Source organism: Bos indicus, chromosome 15, assembly GCF_029378745.1.
Source record: "Bos indicus isolate NIAB-ARS_2022 breed Sahiwal x Tharparkar chromosome 15, NIAB-ARS_B.indTharparkar_mat_pri_1.0, whole genome shotgun sequence".
Taxonomy (NCBI): Eukaryota; Metazoa; Chordata; class Mammalia; order Artiodactyla; family Bovidae; genus Bos; species Bos indicus.
This window is the reverse complement of record NC_091774.1, coordinates 80,985,979-81,007,487: the sequence shown is the minus strand read 5'-3', so window position 1 is coordinate 81,007,487 and position 21,509 is coordinate 80,985,979. Positions and strand designations below refer to the sequence as shown.

Genomic DNA, 21,509 nt, shown 5'->3' with positions numbered 1-21,509 from the left:
CAATAAATGTTTCATCACTATCATGATCATCGTAAATTGCAAGGCTTTGGTGGGCTGCCGTCCGTGGGGTCACACAGAGTCGGACACGACTGAAGTGCCTTAGCAGCAGCAGCAGCAGCAGCAGCAGCAGGGATACACAGCACTGAGTGAGACAGACACAGTCTGGCCTTCTGAGATATCTGCTCATTTCACGGCCCTGAGTTTTGATCTTGAACTTGTTCAATACAGTGTCTTTTAAGTCCTTTTTTTTTTTTGGCCATGCCACATGGCATGTGGTATCTTAGCTCCCCAGTCAGGGATCGAACCTGCACTCCCTGCATTGGAAGCACAGAGTCTTAACCACGGAACTGCCAGGGAAATCCTTCAGTCCTTATTTTAAGAGAAAGACATTGCCCTTCTCCAGAAGACTCCTGAAAACATTGGCTGGGGTTGTGTCTGTTGTCTCCATCTGAGCGTTCTGAGTCAGTGCGTCCCCTTAAGTGGCTTTACGATGCGCGTGCAGCATTTGTCTGTACTCTGGGGCAACTGGAGTGGGAGGACTAGAGGGAGATCAGGATGTGCATTGGTGGAAAGAACCACTTCTGGCTTAGAGCCACGTCCTCCCTAGAGCACTGGGATAGCCATGGCTGCCTTCGTGCCTACAGAAGTCGATTTTGCTTCTTCTTTTCCTGTCTCTGTTCCCAAGGTACACTGTCCAACCGTCTCATTTCTAATGATGTGTAGGCAAGACTTGCGAGATGCAGCAGGTTTAAAAATCTCTCCTTTTTAAATTTTCAATGATTTATTTTGGCTGTGCTGGGTCTTTGTCGTGGCATGTGAGTTTAGTTGCCCTGAGGGATCTGGGATCTTAGTTCCTGGGCCAGGGACTGAACCTGTGTCTCCTGCATTACAAGGCAGATTCTTAACCACTGGACCAAGTGGAAGTGTTAGTCGCTCAGTCATGTCTGACTCTTTGCGACCCCATGGACGGTAGCCCATCGGGCTCCTCTGTCCGTGGGATTCTCCAGGCAAGAATACTGGAGCGGGTTGCCATTCCCTTCTCCAGGGGATCTTCCTGACCCAGGGATCAAACCCAGGTCTCCTGCATTGCAGGCAGATTCTTTACCGTCTGAGCCACCAAGGAAGTCCCCAATCCCTTCCTTAAAAAGAAATACATTAACCTATGGGAACAGAGATGGACACTGCGCCAGTGAGGGCCTCATCCACCCGCTATGCTGTGCATGTCGATGCCTGGTTTACTCGTGTGTCTGAGCTGGCGCCCTTGTGACCATATGGCTGGCATGGACCATCTCTCAAGCACACCCTCCTTAGTGATGTTAACTAGACAGGCTCACCCACTTGCCTTGGCATGCTTTGCAGATGACCCAAGCTGCAAACACCAACACATATAAGACATATGCTCTCTTCTTTGTATAATTCCAGGCACCAAAATATGCCTACATGTAGTGGGTGTGTGCATACAGATGCAAGTGTATTCTTTTCTGCCTGGTAGAAATATGCTTCTGTGAGGTTCCATCTACTCCCACACGGAACCTCCCTGGCTGGCACTTCTCCTAATTATTCCGTCCACTCCCTCCCCATGGACCCTTGGTGTGGATATTTTGGCACATTTGCTGGGTTCCTCCTCCTTTTTCTCTCCCTCTTTCTCTGCCTGCCTCCCGCCCCCTTCCTCCTCTCCACGACTCTTTAGAAAATTTGTTAAACTATACAGTCTTTATTATTAATGTATATGTATGAAAAATTCTTCCCAGTTACAAAAGTGCATGGTTATAAAATCATCTCCATACAAAGGTTGGCATCGTCCCACTCCCCGCCCCGCCCTAACCCTCCCGCCCCCAGACCATAGTCCTCCACCGTCGAGAGAGCTCCCTGGGTCCAGACTCTCCAGCCAGTGTGCTGCGGCAAACTCGAAGGTGCTCGGCAAAGGACCTTGCAGCCTGCCTCCTCCCCTCCCCTGCTGCCTCCTTCTGGAGCTGGGGAGAGCAGATGAGCTTCTCCAGCTTTGGGAAGATGTTCTTTGGAGGAATGGACAAGCGTGTCTCCCGGTACCCTTTCAGAGCTGGAACCAATGTCAGAGTGATACAAACAAAGACATCTCTAGGGGAAAATGGGGCCCTAGGTCTCCCCTGATGGAGAAGTAGCTGTCCTGATCTGTTCAAATTCCATATACCAAGTTGCTCCAAAGGATCCGGTAAACTATAGCAACTTGGGTGTGTGTTCAGTCACTCAGTTGTGTCCAACTCTTTGCGACTCCGTGGACTGCAGCTCACCAGGCTCCTCTGTCTATGGGATTTCCCAGGCAAGGAGACTGGAGTGGGTTGCCATTTCATTCTTCAGGGGATCTTCCCCACCCAGGGATCAAACCCATGTCTCCTTAATTGGCAGGCGGATTCTTTACCATTGAGCCCCCCGGAATGCCCCTGGCAGGTAGGGGACCTTCATCAACAAGGGTTTCCTGGGAATCCCTGTGGGGATGGAGATACAGGTGAGGGTGTGTCATCAGGTGTGCACAGACGTGGCGTCTCTTCTAAAGAACAATTTTCTTGGCCTGGACCTTGACTGTGTAGCCCTGTTGGGTAGCTAAGCTTTGCTTCCTTGGGCTTGGCATGCCTTTATCTTCTGTGATAAGGACAGCTCTCTGAGGGGTAGGGGGGCAGGCAGGATGTCATTAGGCTGCCTCAGTTACATACTCATCTCTCCTGTATTTTCTGAGCGGCTATTCCTACCCCTAGCCTGAAAGGATTCCATCTTACTGTTGTAAGCTGTACAGTAAATAGGCTGCTGAGTAGACCACATCAGAGAACTGAACTCAGGCTCTAGAGAGACGGGAGCCATATCAGGAGACACCAGCAACCACAGAGCCCCACGCACAGACACATGGACTCAGAGATACCCCAAGGCTCACACATTAACCAGCCTGGACAAAACCAAATGAAACCTTGCAGGAGCCACATCATGGATCCTTGGTCAGTAGGGTTGTGGGAACGATACCAGCCAGGACTGCTAGATTATTTCCAGAAGCTTCCTCTAGAGGCTTGCTTTGAGAGCCTGTTCAAGATGATGGTGATGAGGGGCAAGGGAGAAGCAGGGAATTCCACGCCAGAGGGAAGTTAACTGCATTCTACATTGTGATTTATTAACTGGGGACCTTTTAGTAGCTGGCGAAGCATCTATTCTTTAAAAGCCTGTATCCTATTCAGAAAGGTTTGCCGTCAGTGGGAACTAAAGAGTATTATTAGAGAGAACATTTGATCTCAAGGGTTGGCTTGTTTGGTCTAGTCCTATGCAAAAAAAAAAAATATCCTGTCTTAAAATATGTTAACTATATTTCAGCAAACCAGAGTCTCTAAGACATGATGACAGATGTATGTGATGCCCCTCTGTGGGAGGTTTAACTGTGTTAGGACTGTTATTTCTAACAGTTCTTCCCGACATACTCTTTTTGTTGTTGGCTGGACCCGCAGAGAGCGAACCTGGTCTGCCGGCCCCTGGACACAGTGGAAGAGGGTGGGCGCGGTCCTGCTCCCATCATCAGGGAGCAGAGTTCTGGCCCAGACGTTGTACGTGAGACGCAGAGGAGACAAGGTTCAGGCAGCCCAGTTCCAGCAAAGTGTCGGGCACTCTCGGTGGACGAGCTCAGGCAAGCAGGAGTCGGGGAAGACTTCTTGGAGGATGCCCTGTCATTCTCCTCCATTCATGGGTGAGGCGAGTTTACTGGAGCCGAGGGCAAGGTAGAAAGTCCCCGATTTAATCTCATCTCTGCCCATCTTGCCAGCATATGTGACTGGGTCCTAGAGGGGACCCCTGTCCTGCAGAGGCGACTGCTTCCTGTTGCCTTTGTATCTCTTGCAACACAGACAGAAAGGCTTAGGCAGGATGGGGAGCACAGCTTTCTCTCCTGTTTCCCAGAGGTCTTATCTTCTGCACGACTGCCACCATGGCCACCAGCTCTGATGTGTCGTTGATAGTTTGCAAGTCAGGTGTCTTCTATGATTTGCCCTGATGCGAGTACCTCTAACCTGCAGGATGTCACTGCCCTTTATTTAGCCTGTCGACTGGGACCTTCACAGCTGGCTGTGAATTCAAGGGCCCCCCTGCCAAGCCCTCTCAGGCATTTTCTTCCTCAAGCATCCAGGAAAGCCCTGGAAAGCGGACCGAGATGGAGTTGAGTTGCCACCCTGCCACGCAGACGAGTCGTACCTGCTCCGGAGTCTACTTTTCCATCTGTAAAATAGGTGCACGTGTGTTTGTGGTTTGCCTCCCACCCAGGTCGTGAAAAGTCAAGGAGAAGGATAACAAAGCCCTTCACAAACCGTCCTGCGCTGAACAAAGACGCGAAAGCTCATGATCACGACGATGAGACCGACGACGACAAAGATGATGTTGCTAACTGTGCTTTGCACGTGAAGTTCCTTGATTTTTGACTGACCGGTTAGACAGGGTACCCTGAATGGAACTGCCCAGCCCCTTCCTTCTAGAGTAACCTGGGGTAGGAGACTCAACCCGCTCCAATTGAACCATCTGTAAAATGGGAGTAATTATACTCACTAGGCAGTGTTGCTGGGAGAACTTCAATCAATGAGTTGACAGACTTACAAGCGCCCCAGGAGAGTGCCGGGTCCTTTCCGGAAGCTTCATCCAATCGGAATTGAACTTAGAGGGGGTTAGAGGACATTGTAATGTCCCCCAACTTGAATGGGGTTTCATTTTGCTTGTTAAGTAGCATATGATTTAACCTGTCTGAGCGTTGGTTTCTTCATCTCTAAAATGGGCACGATGATGCTTACCTCAGCAGATTGTTGTGTGGGTGAATGGGAATTGTCTCTGGAGAGAGCCCTTCACCATGCCTGACTCCGGCAGGTGCTGGGCAGTGAACAGCTCTCTCACCTTCATGCTGAAATGGGCCCGTGTCTTTGAAGGAGGATTGAACCCTCCTGCGGTCACGACTGTGGTGGCCGTCTCCATCAGGCCTCGGGATCACGCTGCAGGGCTGCACCGCGGGGTGTCCTGAGGGACCCCTTGGTGTGGGCACAAGGAGTCACAGGATGGAGCGTCCCAGGGCGCCAGGACTCCTGCCCCCCTCTTTGGAAGCCCACGCTTGAGTGCCAGGCAGGAGGCGGGGGAGGGTGCGGGTGCTGCAGGGGTTCACTGCCTGGACCTACTCGTCTGCGGAGACAGCTGGCCATGTAGGATGGGGCAAGGGCGGTCAGCGGGAGGGGGTCTCACCTGGCGGCTGCCGGTAGCAGGAGGCTTAGGGGGCCGGCGCAGAGGCGTTGTCACCCTTCAGAAGCAGGGGTGGGCAAGGCCAAGAGCTGACGGATCGAGCGTCCGGGGGGAAGTTCTGGTCCCGTCCTGCTCCGGCTCTGTACTCTGAAGTCACAGTGATCGCTGTCACTCTCCACACGCCACGCGTGTCATCGGCCGGTGTCTGCCCTCCTCTGTCTACGGACAAAGCAGACGTTCCTTCTGATGAGGCACTTCACACATCGCCTCCGTTCTTGTAACGCTCTCGGATTTTCTCGACGGTAGACGACCCGTCCTCCGGGCCTCCATCACTTGACGTGCTGCCAAAACGCCTTGAAGGGAAGAGTTCCGGCTTCCCGCTCCTCTGCTGGAGCTCAGGGCCCTGGGGGCCAGGGTGGGGTCCGATCCAGCTGGCAGCCCCAGTTCCTAGCACAGCGCCTGCCTGCCCCCCGGAGACGCGCACACAAAGGTGGCTTCGTGACCCTGCCTGAGCCGCGACGGAGCTGACCGGGGCCTCGCGGAGCCGCAGCGGGCGGCCGGGGAAGGTGTCCTGCAGCCAGTCGGCCGTGGCGGTGGACGGCGTGGAGGGGCGCCGGGCGCCCGCGTCAGATCTCCTCTTCCTCGCTGGCCTTGCTCCAGCGATGGCAGCAGTTGGCGGTGATGCCCAGGAGGAAGTTGGTGGCCACGGACGCGATGGAGACCACGAAACCCACGAAGGCGATGAAGAGGTAATCGTCCAGGGTCAGGGTCAGGTGGCAGGCCTTGAAGCTCTCCTCCGTGAGCGAGAAGAGGGGGGCACCTTCGACTTCCGGGGGCCCGCGGCACTCAGCCAGCTGAGAGTCTGCAACACAGAGACGGGGGCGGGGCGGGGGCTTGAGGCCCTGGAAGGGAGGGCGGGAGGGGAGAGCCCCCCACCCCGTCCAGGCGGAGCTGGGATTTTACTGAGTGAGTTCTGCGTGCCTCAAGTTTCACTCACCGTCTTTAGCGCCCTCAATAACCCTCAGCTCAAGGATTTTTCGACCTACTGAATATTTCTCTAGAGGTGGCGATGACTGCTTGGAGACGTTAGTAATTTGCCTCAAGTCCAGTAGTCCTTGCTAGAGGCAGATCTGAGGCTTTGGGGGGATTTCAACATTATCTGCCTCTCACAATAACCTCCCAACCGGTCTCCAGGCTTCTGCCCTTCAACCATCTCCACTCTGAGATGGTCCTTTTAAACAACAAGCCCTACCTAGAGACTGTCAACCCGAGGGAAGTCTAAGTTAAATAGAGAAAGAGAAATATTATAGGACATCGCAGATCCTAAAAAAAAAAAAAAAGATGATGCAAATGGACTTACAAAGCAGAAACAGACTCACAGACTTAGAGAATGAATTGAAGGTTACCCTGGGGGGTGCATGGGGTGGGGAGGGACAGTTAGGGAGTTGGAGAAAGTGTCAGTCGCTCAGTCGTGTCCGACTCTGCAACCCCATGGACTGTAGCCCACCAGGTTTCTCTGCTCATGAGATTTTCACCCAGGCAAGAATACAGGCGTGGAGAAACCATTCCCTTCTCCAGGGGGATCTTCCTGGCCCAGGGATCGAACCCGGGTCTCCTAACTTGCATAATATTGTACGTCAACTGTAATCAATATAAAGGAAATAAAAAAACAAGTGAAGCCTGCCAAGTCACTGTCTGCTTGGAACCCTCCCTGGCTTCCTCCGCTTCCCACAAGGACCTTCCCCGTCCCTCCTACTCTGCTCCTGGTTTGCTCTGCTCCATCCACTGTCACTTCTCAGTCCTTCTGCCTTCACCGGAGCTCGTCCCCTTTCAGGGTGAGGAGGGGGAGGCTTTGCATTCGCCCTAATCCTCTCGTCCCCTTGGGAGGGGGTTCTTCCTGCTCCAATCTCTGCATAGCTCTGTCCCTCACTTCCTCTGGGACTTTGCTCAAATATCAGCTTATCAGTGAGGGCTTCCTTTATGATTCTCTATAAAGTAGCAACCCCACTTCACCTTTCTTTGAGCATTCTCTATCTTATCTGCTCTGCTTATTATTTTTTTCCAGTGTACTGATCACCATCTCCCAGTTTGTTATCTGTTTGCTCCCTTTGAATGTAAGTTCTCCCTGTAGCACCCTTACCATTAGAGCAGGGGCCTGTCCATGTGAATGTGCAATTAACCTTTGTTCACTGAATCTGAGAATGAATGACTCTGTGCGGTCCAAAGCCGGGTATCTTTTTATGACCCATGTGACTCTTCCAGATACACAAGAATGTAGGGTTGAGTATGGGCTCCGAAATTACCAGCCTGGATTCAAATCCCCTCTTTCTCTCTCCTTGGGCTTCCTTAATGGTTCCATCCCTGGGTCAGGAAGATCCCCTGGAGAAGGAAATGGCAACCCCCTCCAGTCTTCTTGCCTGGAGAATCCCATGGACAGTGGAGCCTGGAAGGCTATAGTCCCTGGGATTGTAAAAGAATCAGACACGACTTAGTGACTGAGCAACAACATCCATCATGCATTTGTACGTGGTTGTCAGTGGTTCCATCTTACTCTGCCTCAGAAGGGAGAGTGGCAGGTGGGTAGCAGTTCTGCCTTAAAGCCAGGTATTCCTTACTCAGGGCATAGATACCAATCAAATGTTCACCCGGGACAAGTCTTTTTGCCTTTCTGGCTCTTATGAAGAGGGGCGATATGTAAGAAGTGGATCACTGAAGCTCAATGTCTAAGAGAGTCAAAAGGAAGGAGCTTTTAAAGCTATTCGGTACCTAAACGCTGTGTATTCATTCTGCAGTTTTTGAAGGAAAAGAATAAAATGCTGGACTGAAATCGACTCCCTTGAGAAGTGGATGAACATGATTCTGAGAAATGGATTCTTAGAAACGGAAAGTCAGGTTCAGAAGGAGGGTGAACCTCCCCCCAGCCCCAGGGCTCAGGCGCCCCTGTAGGCTGTGTGCACAGTAGCCCAGACCCCGCGGAGGATAAGATGGTGCCTGGGGTTGACTATCAAGACATCATTGTCTTGGAACCGGAAGACGCTGAAGCCCAAAGTCTCTCGCAGGCATGAGTGGGGTGGTGGCGGTCCACCGGGAGGCTGGGGGGTGTGGGAACCCTGAGGGCGATTGGCAGAGCCCTCAGGAGAGCAGCACAGGAGCCTGAGGGCTGACAAAGCCCTCTGGTTAATTCAGGGACCAGCCTTGAACCTGATTTATATCCCAAGGGGGTCCTACGGCCCTGTGTGTGGGGATTTGTCCAAAATGGAGGGACAGTAATAGGAATCCCATCAAGAGAAGGGGAGGAGGAAGCAGAAAAAGACCAAGTGAAGGGGGTCACCTCGTCCTCCCTACACCAGCAAGTTCTTTGCCCCCAAGAGGAAATTATCCTAGAGATACGGGGAAAACCGTGTTCCGCGGAGGAACAGGGAGGGGGCGTTTCTGGCTGCGGCCCGCGGCCAGCCACGTGGCCTCCCTGGAGGGCGGTTCCCCTTTTGCATGGACACCTGGGACCCCTCTCCCGCTCGCTGGGGCCCTGAGCTTCCCCAAAAGGCAGCGGAGACCTCGGGGGACCCCCGGACAGAAGGAGCCCCTCCGTGCGGAGGAACCCAGCGGGACAGAGGCTGGGTTAGCAGGGGGCGGCTCCAGGCCGCCAGCCGCCTCCCCCCACCGTCACCCCGCCCTGGGCCCCAGCTGGTCCCAGAGGACTTCCTCCAGCAGTTCTGCGGGAGCACGGGAACCCCGACCACAGCCCTCCCCCCACCCAAACTAGTTCGATCCTGGGCTCCCCACCCGGTCCTCCTCCCGTCCCCACCTCATTCAGCGTGGCTCTTTCTGAACACCCTCCACGTCCAGGCTCTGGGAGAGCCCCTAGGGGGGCCCCACCAACCCCGGGCTGGGGCTGCCATTCTGCTGGTGATAGGGATGGGGTGGTATCAGGGCTCCACCAGCCGACTGGTGTGGTTCAGGCTTCTGCAGGCCCCGGTCCACTCCCCATAGAGGCTGGCTCGGAAACTGCCGCGGAACAGCGTCTTGTCCCAGACCTGAGCCCTCCACCCCAAGCCCAGACCTAGCAGAATTCGCAGAGGCCCTTCGGCTGGCCCGGAACTCAAGTCCCGACCCCTCCTGTTAGCCTAGAACCTGACTCATCAGGATAGATGGCCAGAAGGCCAGGGTTTGAATTCTGACTCCAACCCTTAACAGTTGTGGGACCTTGGGCAAGTTTCCGAACCTCTCTGAGCCTTGGTTCCTTTGTGTGTGTGTGTGTGTCTCATCAGGGTTCTTGTGAGGATGTGATGAGCTGGGTATGAGGTGTTAGTTGCTCAGTCATGTCTGACTCTTTGCAGCCCCATGGATGGTAGTCCACCAGGTCCCTCTGTCTATGGGATTCTCCAGGCCAGAATATTGGAGCGGGTAACTATTCCCTTCTCCAGGGGCTCTTCCTGACCCAGGGATGGAACTTGAGTCTCCAGCATTGCAGGCGGATTCTTTACCATCTGAGCCACCAGGGGATGAGTTAAAACATAATATATTTAGAATAGGGCCTGGCGGATAGTAAGTACTAAAATAAATAGGGTGAGCCATTTCTGTTTCTTCTAGTATCCGGCATACTTAAAAAGCAGTCTGGTAGAGTAGCACAGAGCTTCGCAATCACATAAACTTGGGTTTTCTCCACGGCTCTGCCACTGTCTATGAAAGCGTCTCTGGCCAAGTTGTTTCATTGTTCTAAATCTCAGTTTTTTCACCTGTAAAATGGGGCTAACAAGAGTGGGGTCCCATGAGGTAACACCCGCCCAGTTGGAGGGTCGTGGCGGTGCTCCATAAACACTGTTGGTTACTAATGAGCTGCTCTGACTTTCTCTCTGTCTGTCTGTCTCCCTAGGTCATCAGTACCACGGGGGTGGGTGAGGGTGGGGTCTGTTTTATTAAGCAGGGTCCCCGGCACCAGGCACGCACAGCAGAGACTTGGGTATCTTCGACAGTGCGGAGGAGGCCAGCCCAGGTCCTGATCCTCCCTAGGCCGGGTCTCCAGCCCCTCCCTCTTCTCCCCCCTAGCCTTTGCTCTGGCCTTACCTGCGGTGCAACGCTGGATGCGGTTCCGCAGCCACTTGAGCAGGGGCTCCATGGTGCAGCCGCACACCCAGGGGTTGCCGCCAATCTGCAGGGTCACCAGCCCGGGCAGGCCTTCGAGGGCCTCGAGGCTGAGGAAGGCCAGGCCCCCGAAGCTGAGGTCGAGGTCCCGCAGCTGCGCCAGGCCCTGGAAGGCGAGCGGGTGCACCCGGCGCAGCCCTGGGTTGTGGCTGAGGTCGATGCGCATGAGGCTGTGTGCGGCCTGGAACATGCCGGCGGGCACGTGGCTGAGGTTGTTGTAGCTCAGGTCCAGGTGTGCCAGGCGCTTGGCATGGAGGAAGAGGCCCGCGGGCAGCTCCACCAGGGAGTTGTTGCGCAGGCTGAGCACACGGAGCTCCCGGTAGCACGTGAGGTAGCCGGGCGGCACGGCGGCGATGCGGTTGTGCGCCAGGCTGAGGTTGCGCGTGTCCACGGGCAGCTCCGGGGGGACAGAGAAGAGCCGCTGGCCGCTGCAGTCCACCGCCTGATTATGGCACGTACAGAGCACCGGGCAGCTGGCGCCGCCATCCGAGGGAATCACCCCAGCCGCCACAAGGAGGGGCACCAGCAGCAGGGCGGGCCGCGGGGGCCCAGGCCAGGGCCGGTGGGCCCAGGCATCGCCCATCTTCAGCTGCGGGCAGCAGTGGTGCTGAACGGAGCCCATCGGGACTGGGGCTCTGGCGGTGGAATCAAGAGTCAGCCGCTCAGAAGGGCAGCTGCTCCCTCAGGGGCTGGAGCCCTGGGAGGTGGGGCTTGGGAGCACTGGGGGTCATGGCTTAAGCCTCTCCCAGGGGCCTCTGGGCACCGGAGGGCTCCCTGGGTGAGCGCCACTGGAGATCCCCTTTGGAGACTAGGGAGGCTCGCCACCCAGCCGAGGTCCCCCAGGGTTGGAACAGATGATTAGAGCTCGAGAAAGGGAGGACACAGGGATGTGGAGGGACCAGCTGCCCGCACATCCGCGAAGGGCCTCTGGCCGCCTTTGGGGTCCTTGTCGCCCATGACTGTTGGGTGCCCCCCGCCCTCCACCTCCGTGGACCGTGTCTGAGAGCTGGGAGGGGTGTGGGGGACAGCAAGGGTGCCTTCAGAGGGGCCTGGCAGATCCCAGGACGCCGAAGCCCAGTCCCAGGTCTGGGCGGACGAGGCGGCCAGGGCTGCTGCTGTGTCTCCTGCCCTCGGGGTCTCGGAGGCCGTTTCTCCCAGGGGCCCAGGGGGCTCGAGTCCGGGAGGGCCGCGGGGTGGCCGTCTCGGGGAGGGATCCCGGGGTGAAGGGGGTCTCCAGGGGCGTCTGGCCGCCTCAGTCCGCGGGCTCAGTGTCTTCCGGGGACCGCGGGAAGGGGAGGACCCAGGCTAGCCGCGCTGTGGGCTGGTGCGGCGGGAGGAGCCCCGCGTCCAGAGGCGCAGGACTAGCGGGGCTCAGGCGACGGTCCTGATGGTCCCCGGCGGGCTCAGCGTTCAGCGAGCGGGGACAGACGCCCCTCTGCCGACAAGGAAAGCACTCAGGGGGCCGGCCGTGTCCCCGGATCCCCCGTCCTCTGTCCCGGCTTCCCGCCGCCTCCCCACCCCCGTCTCCTTGTTCTCTGCGTCCCGCCTCTGCGCGGTGGGCACCTTGCCCCACCGTCACATCGAGGTCGCCCGCTGCCTTCCCACCTGGCCTGCGGCCCTCCCGCGGCCCCCTCCCTGCCCAGGGCTCTGGGCTGGGCGCAGCGCGTTTGCTGCGTCTCCTGGCCCCGCCCCCACCAGCAGCAAATGCCCCACCTTTGAACAACTCTCTAAGAAAAATGAACACACTGTCTGTTTGCACCCCCTTTCCACACTCAGCACTCACATCTCTCTCTCTCACACACACACAGACACACACACACACGCACACACAGACACACACAAACACAGACACACACAGACACACACACACAGACACACAGACACAAACAGACACACACACAGACACAGGCACACAGACACTCACATGCAGACACACAGACACAAACAGACACACACACAGACACAGACACACACACAGACACTCACATGCAGACATACACACAGACACACACACTCACACACACAGACATACACAAACACAGACACACACACACACAGACACACACTCATACACAGACACACACAGGCAGACAGACACACACGCATACACCCCCCCACACACAGACACACACAGACACACAGTCACACTCACACACACTCACACACACAGACACACTCATACACAGACACACACACATACACCCACACTCAGACACACACACACACACACACACACACACGCGCGCGCGCGCGCGCGTTCTTCTCCGGGCCTCCCCCATGATCTGCCGTGGCCCGCGCTCACACCGCCTCAGTTTTCTCATCCTCCTGCACGCGCTCCTGCAGAGCCGCCACTATCTTGCACCCCGGTGCACCCCTAACCCAGCACCCTTTCCCACGGACTCCTCGCGCCGCCCTCGGCCCCCAGCGGGCGCCCACACCCGCACCGGGCAGGCGGGAGGCCGAGCGCGGACACGCCTGGCAGCCCTGCCCCGGACCCCAGACCCTGGCCCGGGCCGGGTCCTGCCCACCCGCCGTCCTCACGTGCCCTCCCCTCACCCTCCGCCCAGCGCAGCTCTCTTCTCACGCTTGCAGCCTCCATCCCACCCACTGGGGGATCACCCCGCTCCCCGTAACCAGACCGTTTCTTTCGGAGCCCCAGCTCCCCTGCACCCCACACCCCGCGGGAGCCCACTTACTCGGGTCCGAGGACACAGCCATCCGCCTGCGGCAGACCCGGGTGCCCCTGCCTCATCCTGGCCTCCCCGCGCGAGGTTTCAGGAGGACAGACTGCCTCCCGGGCTGCTCCCCTCCCCCGGCGTCTCCTCCTCGGTGGCTCCGGCATCCTGGGGCGGCATCCTCCGGGGTTTCCAGCGCTGGGGTCCCCCTGCCGCTTCCCTTCCTTTACTCAAAGGGGAACCGAGAGAGGCGGGCGGCTTAGGAGAAAGTTCACGGAATCCGGGTGCTTCTCACCGAAACTCGGCGGTGCCCAGGCTGTTGGGGCTGGTGGCTGCCGCCAGGTCCTTCCCTCCCGCCTCCCTCTCTCTCTCTCTCTCTTCCCTCCCTGCTCCCTTTTTCGCTCCTTTTTTTTTTTTTTTCCTCGAGGGCCAGGTACTGACGTTTCACGGTCTCTTAGCAACAGCCTCCACATCTCTGAGCAACAGGAGAGCTGGCGATGGACCCCACCGAGGCGACAGAGCAGGGAAGGAGGCATCGCGGAATCCACACCCGCGGCTCCTAGTGATGCGACGAAGGGGACGAAGGGTTCCGGGGGGCAGACACGCACGCGGGGAGAAGAGAGGGCGAGAGGACCCGGGGGAGAGCCTGGGGCAGGGGCAAAGGCGTGGTCTGCAATCCGAGACCGAGGAAGGGAAGCTTAAGGGCATCAGACCTGAATGGGAAAGGAGTAAGGGCACGGAATAGAGAAAGGAGGAGAGTGAGGGGTGGGGGACAAACTGGGGGAGGCAGTAAAGACAGGAATGAAGACGGGAAAAAAGAGAGAAGTGCCTGAGACCAGCTTGCTCCCTTGATGGGCTGTATCTATTCAGCCCATATACAACATCTGTTTCCCTGGGTCTGAAGGTATTTTGGTCACTAGGTACCAGGTGACTAGACTGGATCAGAGCTTGTCAGGGATAATTGTAGGCGGTGGGAACTTTTCTGGGTCCCTTAACTGTCCCTCATTCCTGACCTCACGAGGTTTGAGACCCTCTGAAATGCAAAGGGCTGACTCTCCTTTCCAGGTGCGGTGTACCTGGGGTTGTAGAGACAGATCTGTCTCTCGGGGAGTGAAAGTTGCCAGGAAAACCTTGTGGCTCTTGCTCTTTGTCCAGGCCCAGAGGCTCTGTTGTCCCGTTTGCATCTCTCCAAGCTTCCTGCTCACTCCCACCCCAGACCAACTTCAGAAGAGGGTCAAGACTTTGCAACACCTCTTTTCTTGTTGACCCATGGAGCAAGTCGCTAGCTGCCCTGAATTAAAAAAAAAGTTTGGCTGTTGGTTTGATCAAAGAGCTGCCTCATTTCTTCTTTTAATTATTAGTTATTGAGCACTCACTGTGTGCTGCTTCCCTGGTGGCTCAGCTGGTAAAGAATCTGCCTGCAATGCAGGAGAGCCAGGTTTGATCCCTTGGTTGGGAAGATCCCCTGGAGAAGGGAATGGCAACCCACTGCAGTATTCTTGGTTGGAAAATCCCATGGACAGAGGAGCCTGATGGGCTACAGTTCACGGGGTCGCAAAGAGTCGGACACGACTGAATGACACACAGCAACCACTATGTGCTGGGCACTTGATCACACAGTGGGAAGGGGAGTGAAGAAGCGCGTAAGGCTCAACGTCAGACAACGGAGATCATGGCGGCCGGTCCCGCCACTTCATGGGAAATAGATGGGGAAACAGTGGAAACAGGGTCAGACTTTATCTTTTTGGGCTCCAAAATCACTGCAGATGGTGGCTGCAGCCATGAAATTAAAAGACGCTTACTCCTTGGAAGGAAAGTTATGACCAACCTAGATAGCATATTGAAAAGCAGGGACATTACTTTGCCAACAGAGGTTCGTCTAGTCAAGGCTATGGTTTTCCTGTGGTCATGTATGGATGTGAGAGTTGGACTGTGAAGAAGGCTGAGCGCTGAAGAATTGATGCTTTTGAACTGTGGTGTTGGAGAACAGTGTTGAGAGTCCCTTGGACTGCAAGGAGATCCAACCAGTCCATTCTGAAGGAGATCAGCCCTGGGTGTTCTTTGGAAGGACTGATGCTAAAGCTGAAACTCCAGTACTTTGGCCACTTCATGGGAAGAGTTGACTCATTGGAAAAGACTCTGATGCTGGGAGGGATTGGGGGCAGGAGGAGAAGGGGATGCCAGAGGATGAGATGGCTGGATGGCATCACTGACTCAATGGACGTGAGTCTGAGTGAACTCCGGGAGTTGGTGATGGACAGGGAGGCCTGGCGTGCTGCAATTCATGGGGTCGCAAAGAGTCGGACACGACTGAGCGACTGAACTGAACTGAACTGAAGATAAATTTAAGTTCTGCCCTTATAAGGGCTAACTCAAAAGTAAATAAATACAGAGCTAGCTCTAGCCCTGTCTGTCAGCTCAGTTGATCTCAGGCTTCTTGTATTTCAGTAATTTCTTAGATCTTTAGGGGAAACTGAAGTGGAATAGTAGAAAACAGGTATCAAGTTGTATAGATTTACAAAGTTCTCAAAATCACCATCTTTTCTAGCATGAGTCTTTTTTTCATTTGGAGGAGAATTGCCGGTAAGGCAATTATTGTGTTGGTCTCTGCCGAACAACAGTGCGAGTCAGTCATGATTATATAGTCCTCCCGCCCTCGGAAGTCTCCGGCCCTCATTTCACCCTGCTCGGGCGTCACTCTGTGCCAGGCTGGGCTCTCTGTGTTACGCAGCAGCTTCCTGCTGGTCATCAGTTTCACACATGATGGATGCCAATGCCACTTTCTCAGTTAGTCCCACCCTCTCCTTAGCCCCTGTGTCCACAAGTCCATTCTCTGTGTCTGCATCTCCATTCCTTCTCTGTAAATAGGTCATTAGTTCTATTTTTCTATATTCCAAAGATGCACATTAATATACCATATTTTGTTTTTCTCTTTCTGACTTACTTCACTCTGTATGACAGGCTCTAGGCTCACCCACCTCACTTCAACTGCCTCAAATCCATTCCTCTTTTATGGCTGAGTAATACTCCATTGCATGTATCAAACATGATTGTTTTTCCTATGTGGCCCTAGATGATCTCCTCCCCTTTTCACTGTCCTTTCTCATATTACACTCATCTGGAATCTTCCGTGTTCTGCAGTGTCCACTGCAGAGCAGCAGGGTACCCACTGCATTGATGTTTACACACTAAGTTGGCTGAGGAAAATACAATGTGTATCACCTTCCCTCCCTAAAGAAGGGAGTTTTCATTCAATTCACTTATTAACTTAGAAATTAAATCTTTACCTTATTGCACAAAACACAACAACGCATGGAAACAAGTGGCCCAGTACGAACAAGTAAAGCAAAGGAGCAGAAAACCTTATTAACACTGAAAAATGGTAGAAAACATAACTGTCTCAGTGGAAGCTAAGAAAGCTAATCGGTGTCTTTCAATATTTAATGTTGACTAAAGGCATATTAAGTGACTTAGCAGCAGCAGCAGCAAAGGCATATTAAAAACAAAAAAGGTTTTTTTCCTTTACATAATGTGTTTATGTTTATAGTAGAGCCAATAATATGACTGAAGGAAGATATTTGGGACAGTTTCCTTAGAAGATAAGATCTAGGCAAGAATGCTTGTCACCATTTGAAACTACAGCTTTCTGAGCTGTAAACGAGGAATAATTGGAATGGGACCTATTTCTTGAGGGTGGTTTAGGTTCCACGCATGGCTATTAGCAAAGCGCTCAGAGCAGCATACAGTAAGCATACAGATGTGTTTGTGTAATGAATAAATAAAGCAAAATAAAACAAACTGCAGAGTATAAGATTGCTGAACTAGTTATGCGGCAAGGAAAACAAATGACACAGAAAGGGGGAGTGAAGAAAGGAGAAAAATCACATTTGCTGGGGATCTGAACGTATTCTTGTGCAAGGTAAGTCTCCAAACCTTTGGGAAAATCCCAACTTAGAAACATCTTCGCCTCTGTCTCCTGTGAAAGTGAAGTTTAAAGGGGATAATTATGTTTTAAATTATTTTTTTTAAACCATAGTCATTCTCTAAGTATTAAACCACTGTTTCCCAAACCAGTGTCTCATGGTACACTGTGCACCATGAGAAAAATGCTTGTTCTCAGATAAGTTTGAGAAACATTGAATTAAACAAAATGAAGCAAATTTATTTATTTGTTAAGATTTCCCAGAGCTTTTAATGTGAAAACATTCATGGTGACTCAAAAAGGGAAAGAGGGAGAGAGCGAAAGATGTATGATATCCAGCTTTGCTCTTATGCTGGGTGGCTGGATACTCCCCTTAGCAGAATGAGTTTGTCTACACAGCAGCCTTGCAGTGGGAGGGACTCAATTTTGAACCCCGGTAAAATGATAAATTATTACATATCATGGCCTTTCAGGGTCTCTTGCAATTTATTGAAACCATGACTGTTCCATCATGAATGTGGAAGATTTACTCTACTGGACAAACACGAAGAAATTAATCTGAGATATAGATATAAGTAAACTGAACAATTATTTTTGTTACTATTATGATTGCTTGACATCCATGTCAAATTCATTGTAATAATGATGGAAAACCTTCAAACCTTTGTTCTTTTTGCTTGAGAACAAATTTAATCTACCAAAGAAGAGTTTTGCTCAGGGAAAGTTGTGAAACATTAGTAGAATGATAATACAGGGAGAAATAGAAAGCTAATCTCTCCAGTTGCTGAGAAGGTGTAACGGTAAGAAAGGTGAGTCTGCTTTCTGCCTTATAACAATTTAATGAAATGTTTAGGAGAATCCCATGAACTGATCGTGAAAACCATGTGGGAGAAAAAGGGGTGGGAATGCACAGACGACGTTAGTGAAATCGATGATGCTGGGAAATGCTTAAGAGTAATGGTGGTGGATTTACTTAACTGAAAAAAAAAGTTAAAAAATATATTGTGAGCTGAAAATCACTCAGTGGTGTTACTCAGTACTTGTGCTTTGGGAAATGACCATGGGAATGACTATGCTTTGAGTAAGTGTTTCTCACGGTTAGAATACAGATAATAAAAATGTGAAACAAAACCACACTGTGGAAAGGAGGCCCAGAGTAAGAAATGTGACTGAGGTTTTTCAGCGTCATATTTCACTTTAAACCCTGAAAACATTCCAAATGGTCCAGACTGCAACTGACAAACAGTAAAAATATATACGCGCAGGACGAGAGCAGAGCAGCACGTTTCTCCCGGGTCTGGAGAGAAGGTATCTTTCTGTGTGTTGAGGAAATGGAGGATGTCAGTGGCAAGACGGCTTTTGTCAAATATACAATATTGAGAGATGACAAGGTTTCATTGAGAAAAAAAAAATCTTAAAATAAAAATCAGAGAGAAAGGAAAGAAACTCAGTGAAAAAGCAGACTTTAGATAAGTGATATGAAGTAATCCATGTGGGACTTCCCTGGTGGTCCAGTGGTTAAGACTCCACACTTCCAATGCAGGGGCACAGGTTCGATCCCTGATCAGGGAACTAAGATCCCACATGCTGTGCAGCGTGGCCAAAAATTAAAAAAAAAAAAAAAAGGAAATAATCCATGCAATATATACATGTATATTTTTCATGCAAACTATATTAAGAAGTGCTACAAATAGAAGTCTTACAAACTGATATCACACGTAGATCTCTAATGCAAATTCAGAAAAAAAATGTTGTTTATATTAATTATATCTAAATAAAAACAAAACAACCCCTAAAGCACTGTGGTAGGCAAGACTGGAGGATGATCCTTGGGTTGAGTAGAATAACGACTCCCACAGAGAGTCTAATCTCTGACGCCTGTGAATACGCTATCTTAAATGGCAAAAGGGACTTTAGGGGTGCAACTAAATTAATAATCTCGAGATGAGAAGATGAGCTTGGATTCCCCAGGGAGGTCCAGTGTTACTTAAGCAGGGTCAGAAAAGGAGACGTGATGATGGAAGCAGAGCTGGAAGATGGTACCTGCTGGCTCTGCAGATGGAGGAAGGGGCAGTTAATCAAGGGATGCAGGTGGACTCCAGAAGCTAGAAAAAGCAGGGGAACAGCTGTTCTCCCAGAGCCTCCAGATGGTGTGCAGCCCTGCTGACCCATTTCAGGCTTGTGACCCCCAGACCAGAAAGATAAGAAACGTATGTTGTTTTAAGCCACTGCTGCTGCTGCTGCTAAGTCGCTTCAGTCGTGTCCGACTCTGTGTCACCCCATAGACGGCAGCCCACCAGGCTCTGCCATCCCTGGGATTTTCTAGGCAAGAACACTGGACTGGGTTGCCATTTCCTTCTCCAATGCATGAAAGTGAAAAAGTGAAAGTGAAGTTGCTCAGTCGTGTCCGATTCTTAGCGATCCCGTGGACTGCAGCCTACCAGGCTCCTCCATCCACTAAGTTTGTGGCAATTTGTTTCAGCAGCCAGAGGTAACTAATAAAGCCCTGGAGATTCCTACACCTCCCCGCCCCATCACCACCCATGTGTACTCAGGTCACCCCTGTCCCTTGAGTTTCAGCAGAATCTGACTATTATAAGATATAGTTCCTGTGATGACCCCAATTGTCAGTTGATTTTGTGTTAATTAAAAGGGAAATTATTTAAGATGGCGTTACCTAGCCAGGAGAACCCTTAGGGCCTGGGCTCTTTCAAAATGGGTATTGGAGGAATATTTTCCCCTGCTAGCTCTAAGAATAGGGGAAAGGACCTAAGAGCTCTCTGGTTGCTGAGACTGATTCCTGGACAACTGCCAGCAAGAGAATGGGGACCTCGATTCTACAGCAGGAAGAACCTGCATTCTGCCCATGAGTTTAGAAGATGACCCGCAGGTCTCGATGCCAACGCAGCTGGCCAACATCCTGACTTCAGCTCTGTGAAATACCCAGGGTAGAGGACCCAGATGTGTTATGCCAGGATTTTAATACATGCATGTGTATTTTTAAGCCACTCTGAGTGTGGAAATTTTTTATCAGCATAGAACACTAATACAAACATCGTGTGGAAGAAGGAATTGTCTGACTAGCACTTAAATGCGTGAAAAACAATCCCCCTTTTGTGCTAATATGTTACATGAGTAACAATAAATACATCTGCAACATTCCGTGAGTTTAGTACGGTGGGGGGGCAGGTACCTGGACTCTTACTGCAGGCCCTGGGCATTGGCTCAGATCTGCTTAGGAAATTGCTGGTCTCTTTGACCCAGCAATTAGGAAGAAATTACTTCATGCAAAAAATTCATAGCAGGGATATTTATGATAAAGAAACATGGAGAAAATAGGAGTGCCCGGCAACAGGAGGTGCCAAGCAAACATCATATTAATAGGAAGGAAATGCCATGGAGAACAGGATTAATTGTGGTACCCTGATGGGTAGTACTGCTGCCTGGAAAGCATGTAGAATCGTGCTAATTGAATAAAGCAGAGCAACAGTTAACGCGTAGCGACTCCACCGTTCATTAGCTGCGTCTCCTTAGGCTGTGTACTCATCCTCCTGGTGCTCCGTTTGCTTCTCTCTAAAATGGGCTTGATTTTAGTTTGTATCCAAAGCTTTGAAAGAGGCTACCAGGAGATTTGAGAGAGGTGGTATATGTGGAACCTGGCTTAGAAAACTGCTGGTCTCTTTGGTCTGGCAATTTTATTATTTTCTGGTTCTTTCTAAGACCTCCATGTTTTAGCCATTACCACTATAAAATGGATTGAATGCCTTCTCTGCCTCACTCTTTAAAATCTCTTGATTCAACCTGGAGGCACTATTACCTTACATGTAATTAATATTACACAGGGGAGGCTGTGTAACACAGTGGTTACATCAGGGCTGTGGAGTACTAATAGTCATAAACTGGACCCAGAATTGTTATAAGAATTAAGTGACCTGCGTTAAATGCTTCATAGTGCCTGACACACAGTCAGCTTTCAACAAACCTGAATTATTACTACTAAGCTGGCTTAAAGCTCAACACTCAGAAAAATAAGATCATGGCATTTGGTCCCATCACTTCATGGCAAATAGATGGGGAAACAGTGGAAACAGTGGCTGACTTTATTTTGGGGGGCTCCAAAATCATTGTAGATGGTGACCGCAGCTGTGAAATTAAAAGATGCTTACTCCTTGGAAGGAAAGTTATGACCAACCTAGAAAGCATATTCAAAAGCAGAGACATTACTTTGCCAACAAAGGCCTGTCTAGTCAAGGCTATGGTTTTTCCAGTGGTCATGTATGGATGTGAGAGTTGGACTGTGAAGAAAGCTGAGCACTGAAGAATTGATTTTGAACTGTGGTGTTGGAGAAGAGTGTTGAGAGTCCCTTGGACTGCAAGGAGATCCAACCAGTCCATCCTAAAGGAGTTCAGTCCTGGGTGTTCATTGGAGGCACTGATGTTGAAGCTGAAACTCCAATATTTGGCCACCTGATGTGAAGAGCTGACTCACTGGAAAAGACCCTGATGCCAGGAAAGATTGAGGGCAGGAGGAGAAGGGGACGACAGAG

At 51.9% G+C, this 21,509-nt stretch overlaps 1 protein-coding gene across 1 annotated transcript; it reads right to left on the bottom strand.

Annotated features, from left to right (window-relative positions):
• Positions 1 to 1,694: 1,694 nt before the first annotated feature.
• LRRC55 (leucine rich repeat containing 55) lies at positions 1,695 to 13,626 on the bottom strand. Its single transcript, XM_019975769.2, has 3 exons — positions 13,062 to 13,626; positions 10,288 to 11,800; positions 1,695 to 6,085 (listed from the first exon to the last, which is right to left on the bottom strand). Exons 2-3 carry the CDS (start codon positions 10,985 to 10,987, stop codon positions 5,850 to 5,852), a joined length of 936 nt encoding a protein of 311 aa, XP_019831328.1. The 5' UTR covers positions 10,988 to 11,800; positions 13,062 to 13,626; the 3' UTR covers positions 1,695 to 5,849.
• Positions 13,627 to 21,509: the final 7,883 nt, after the last annotated feature.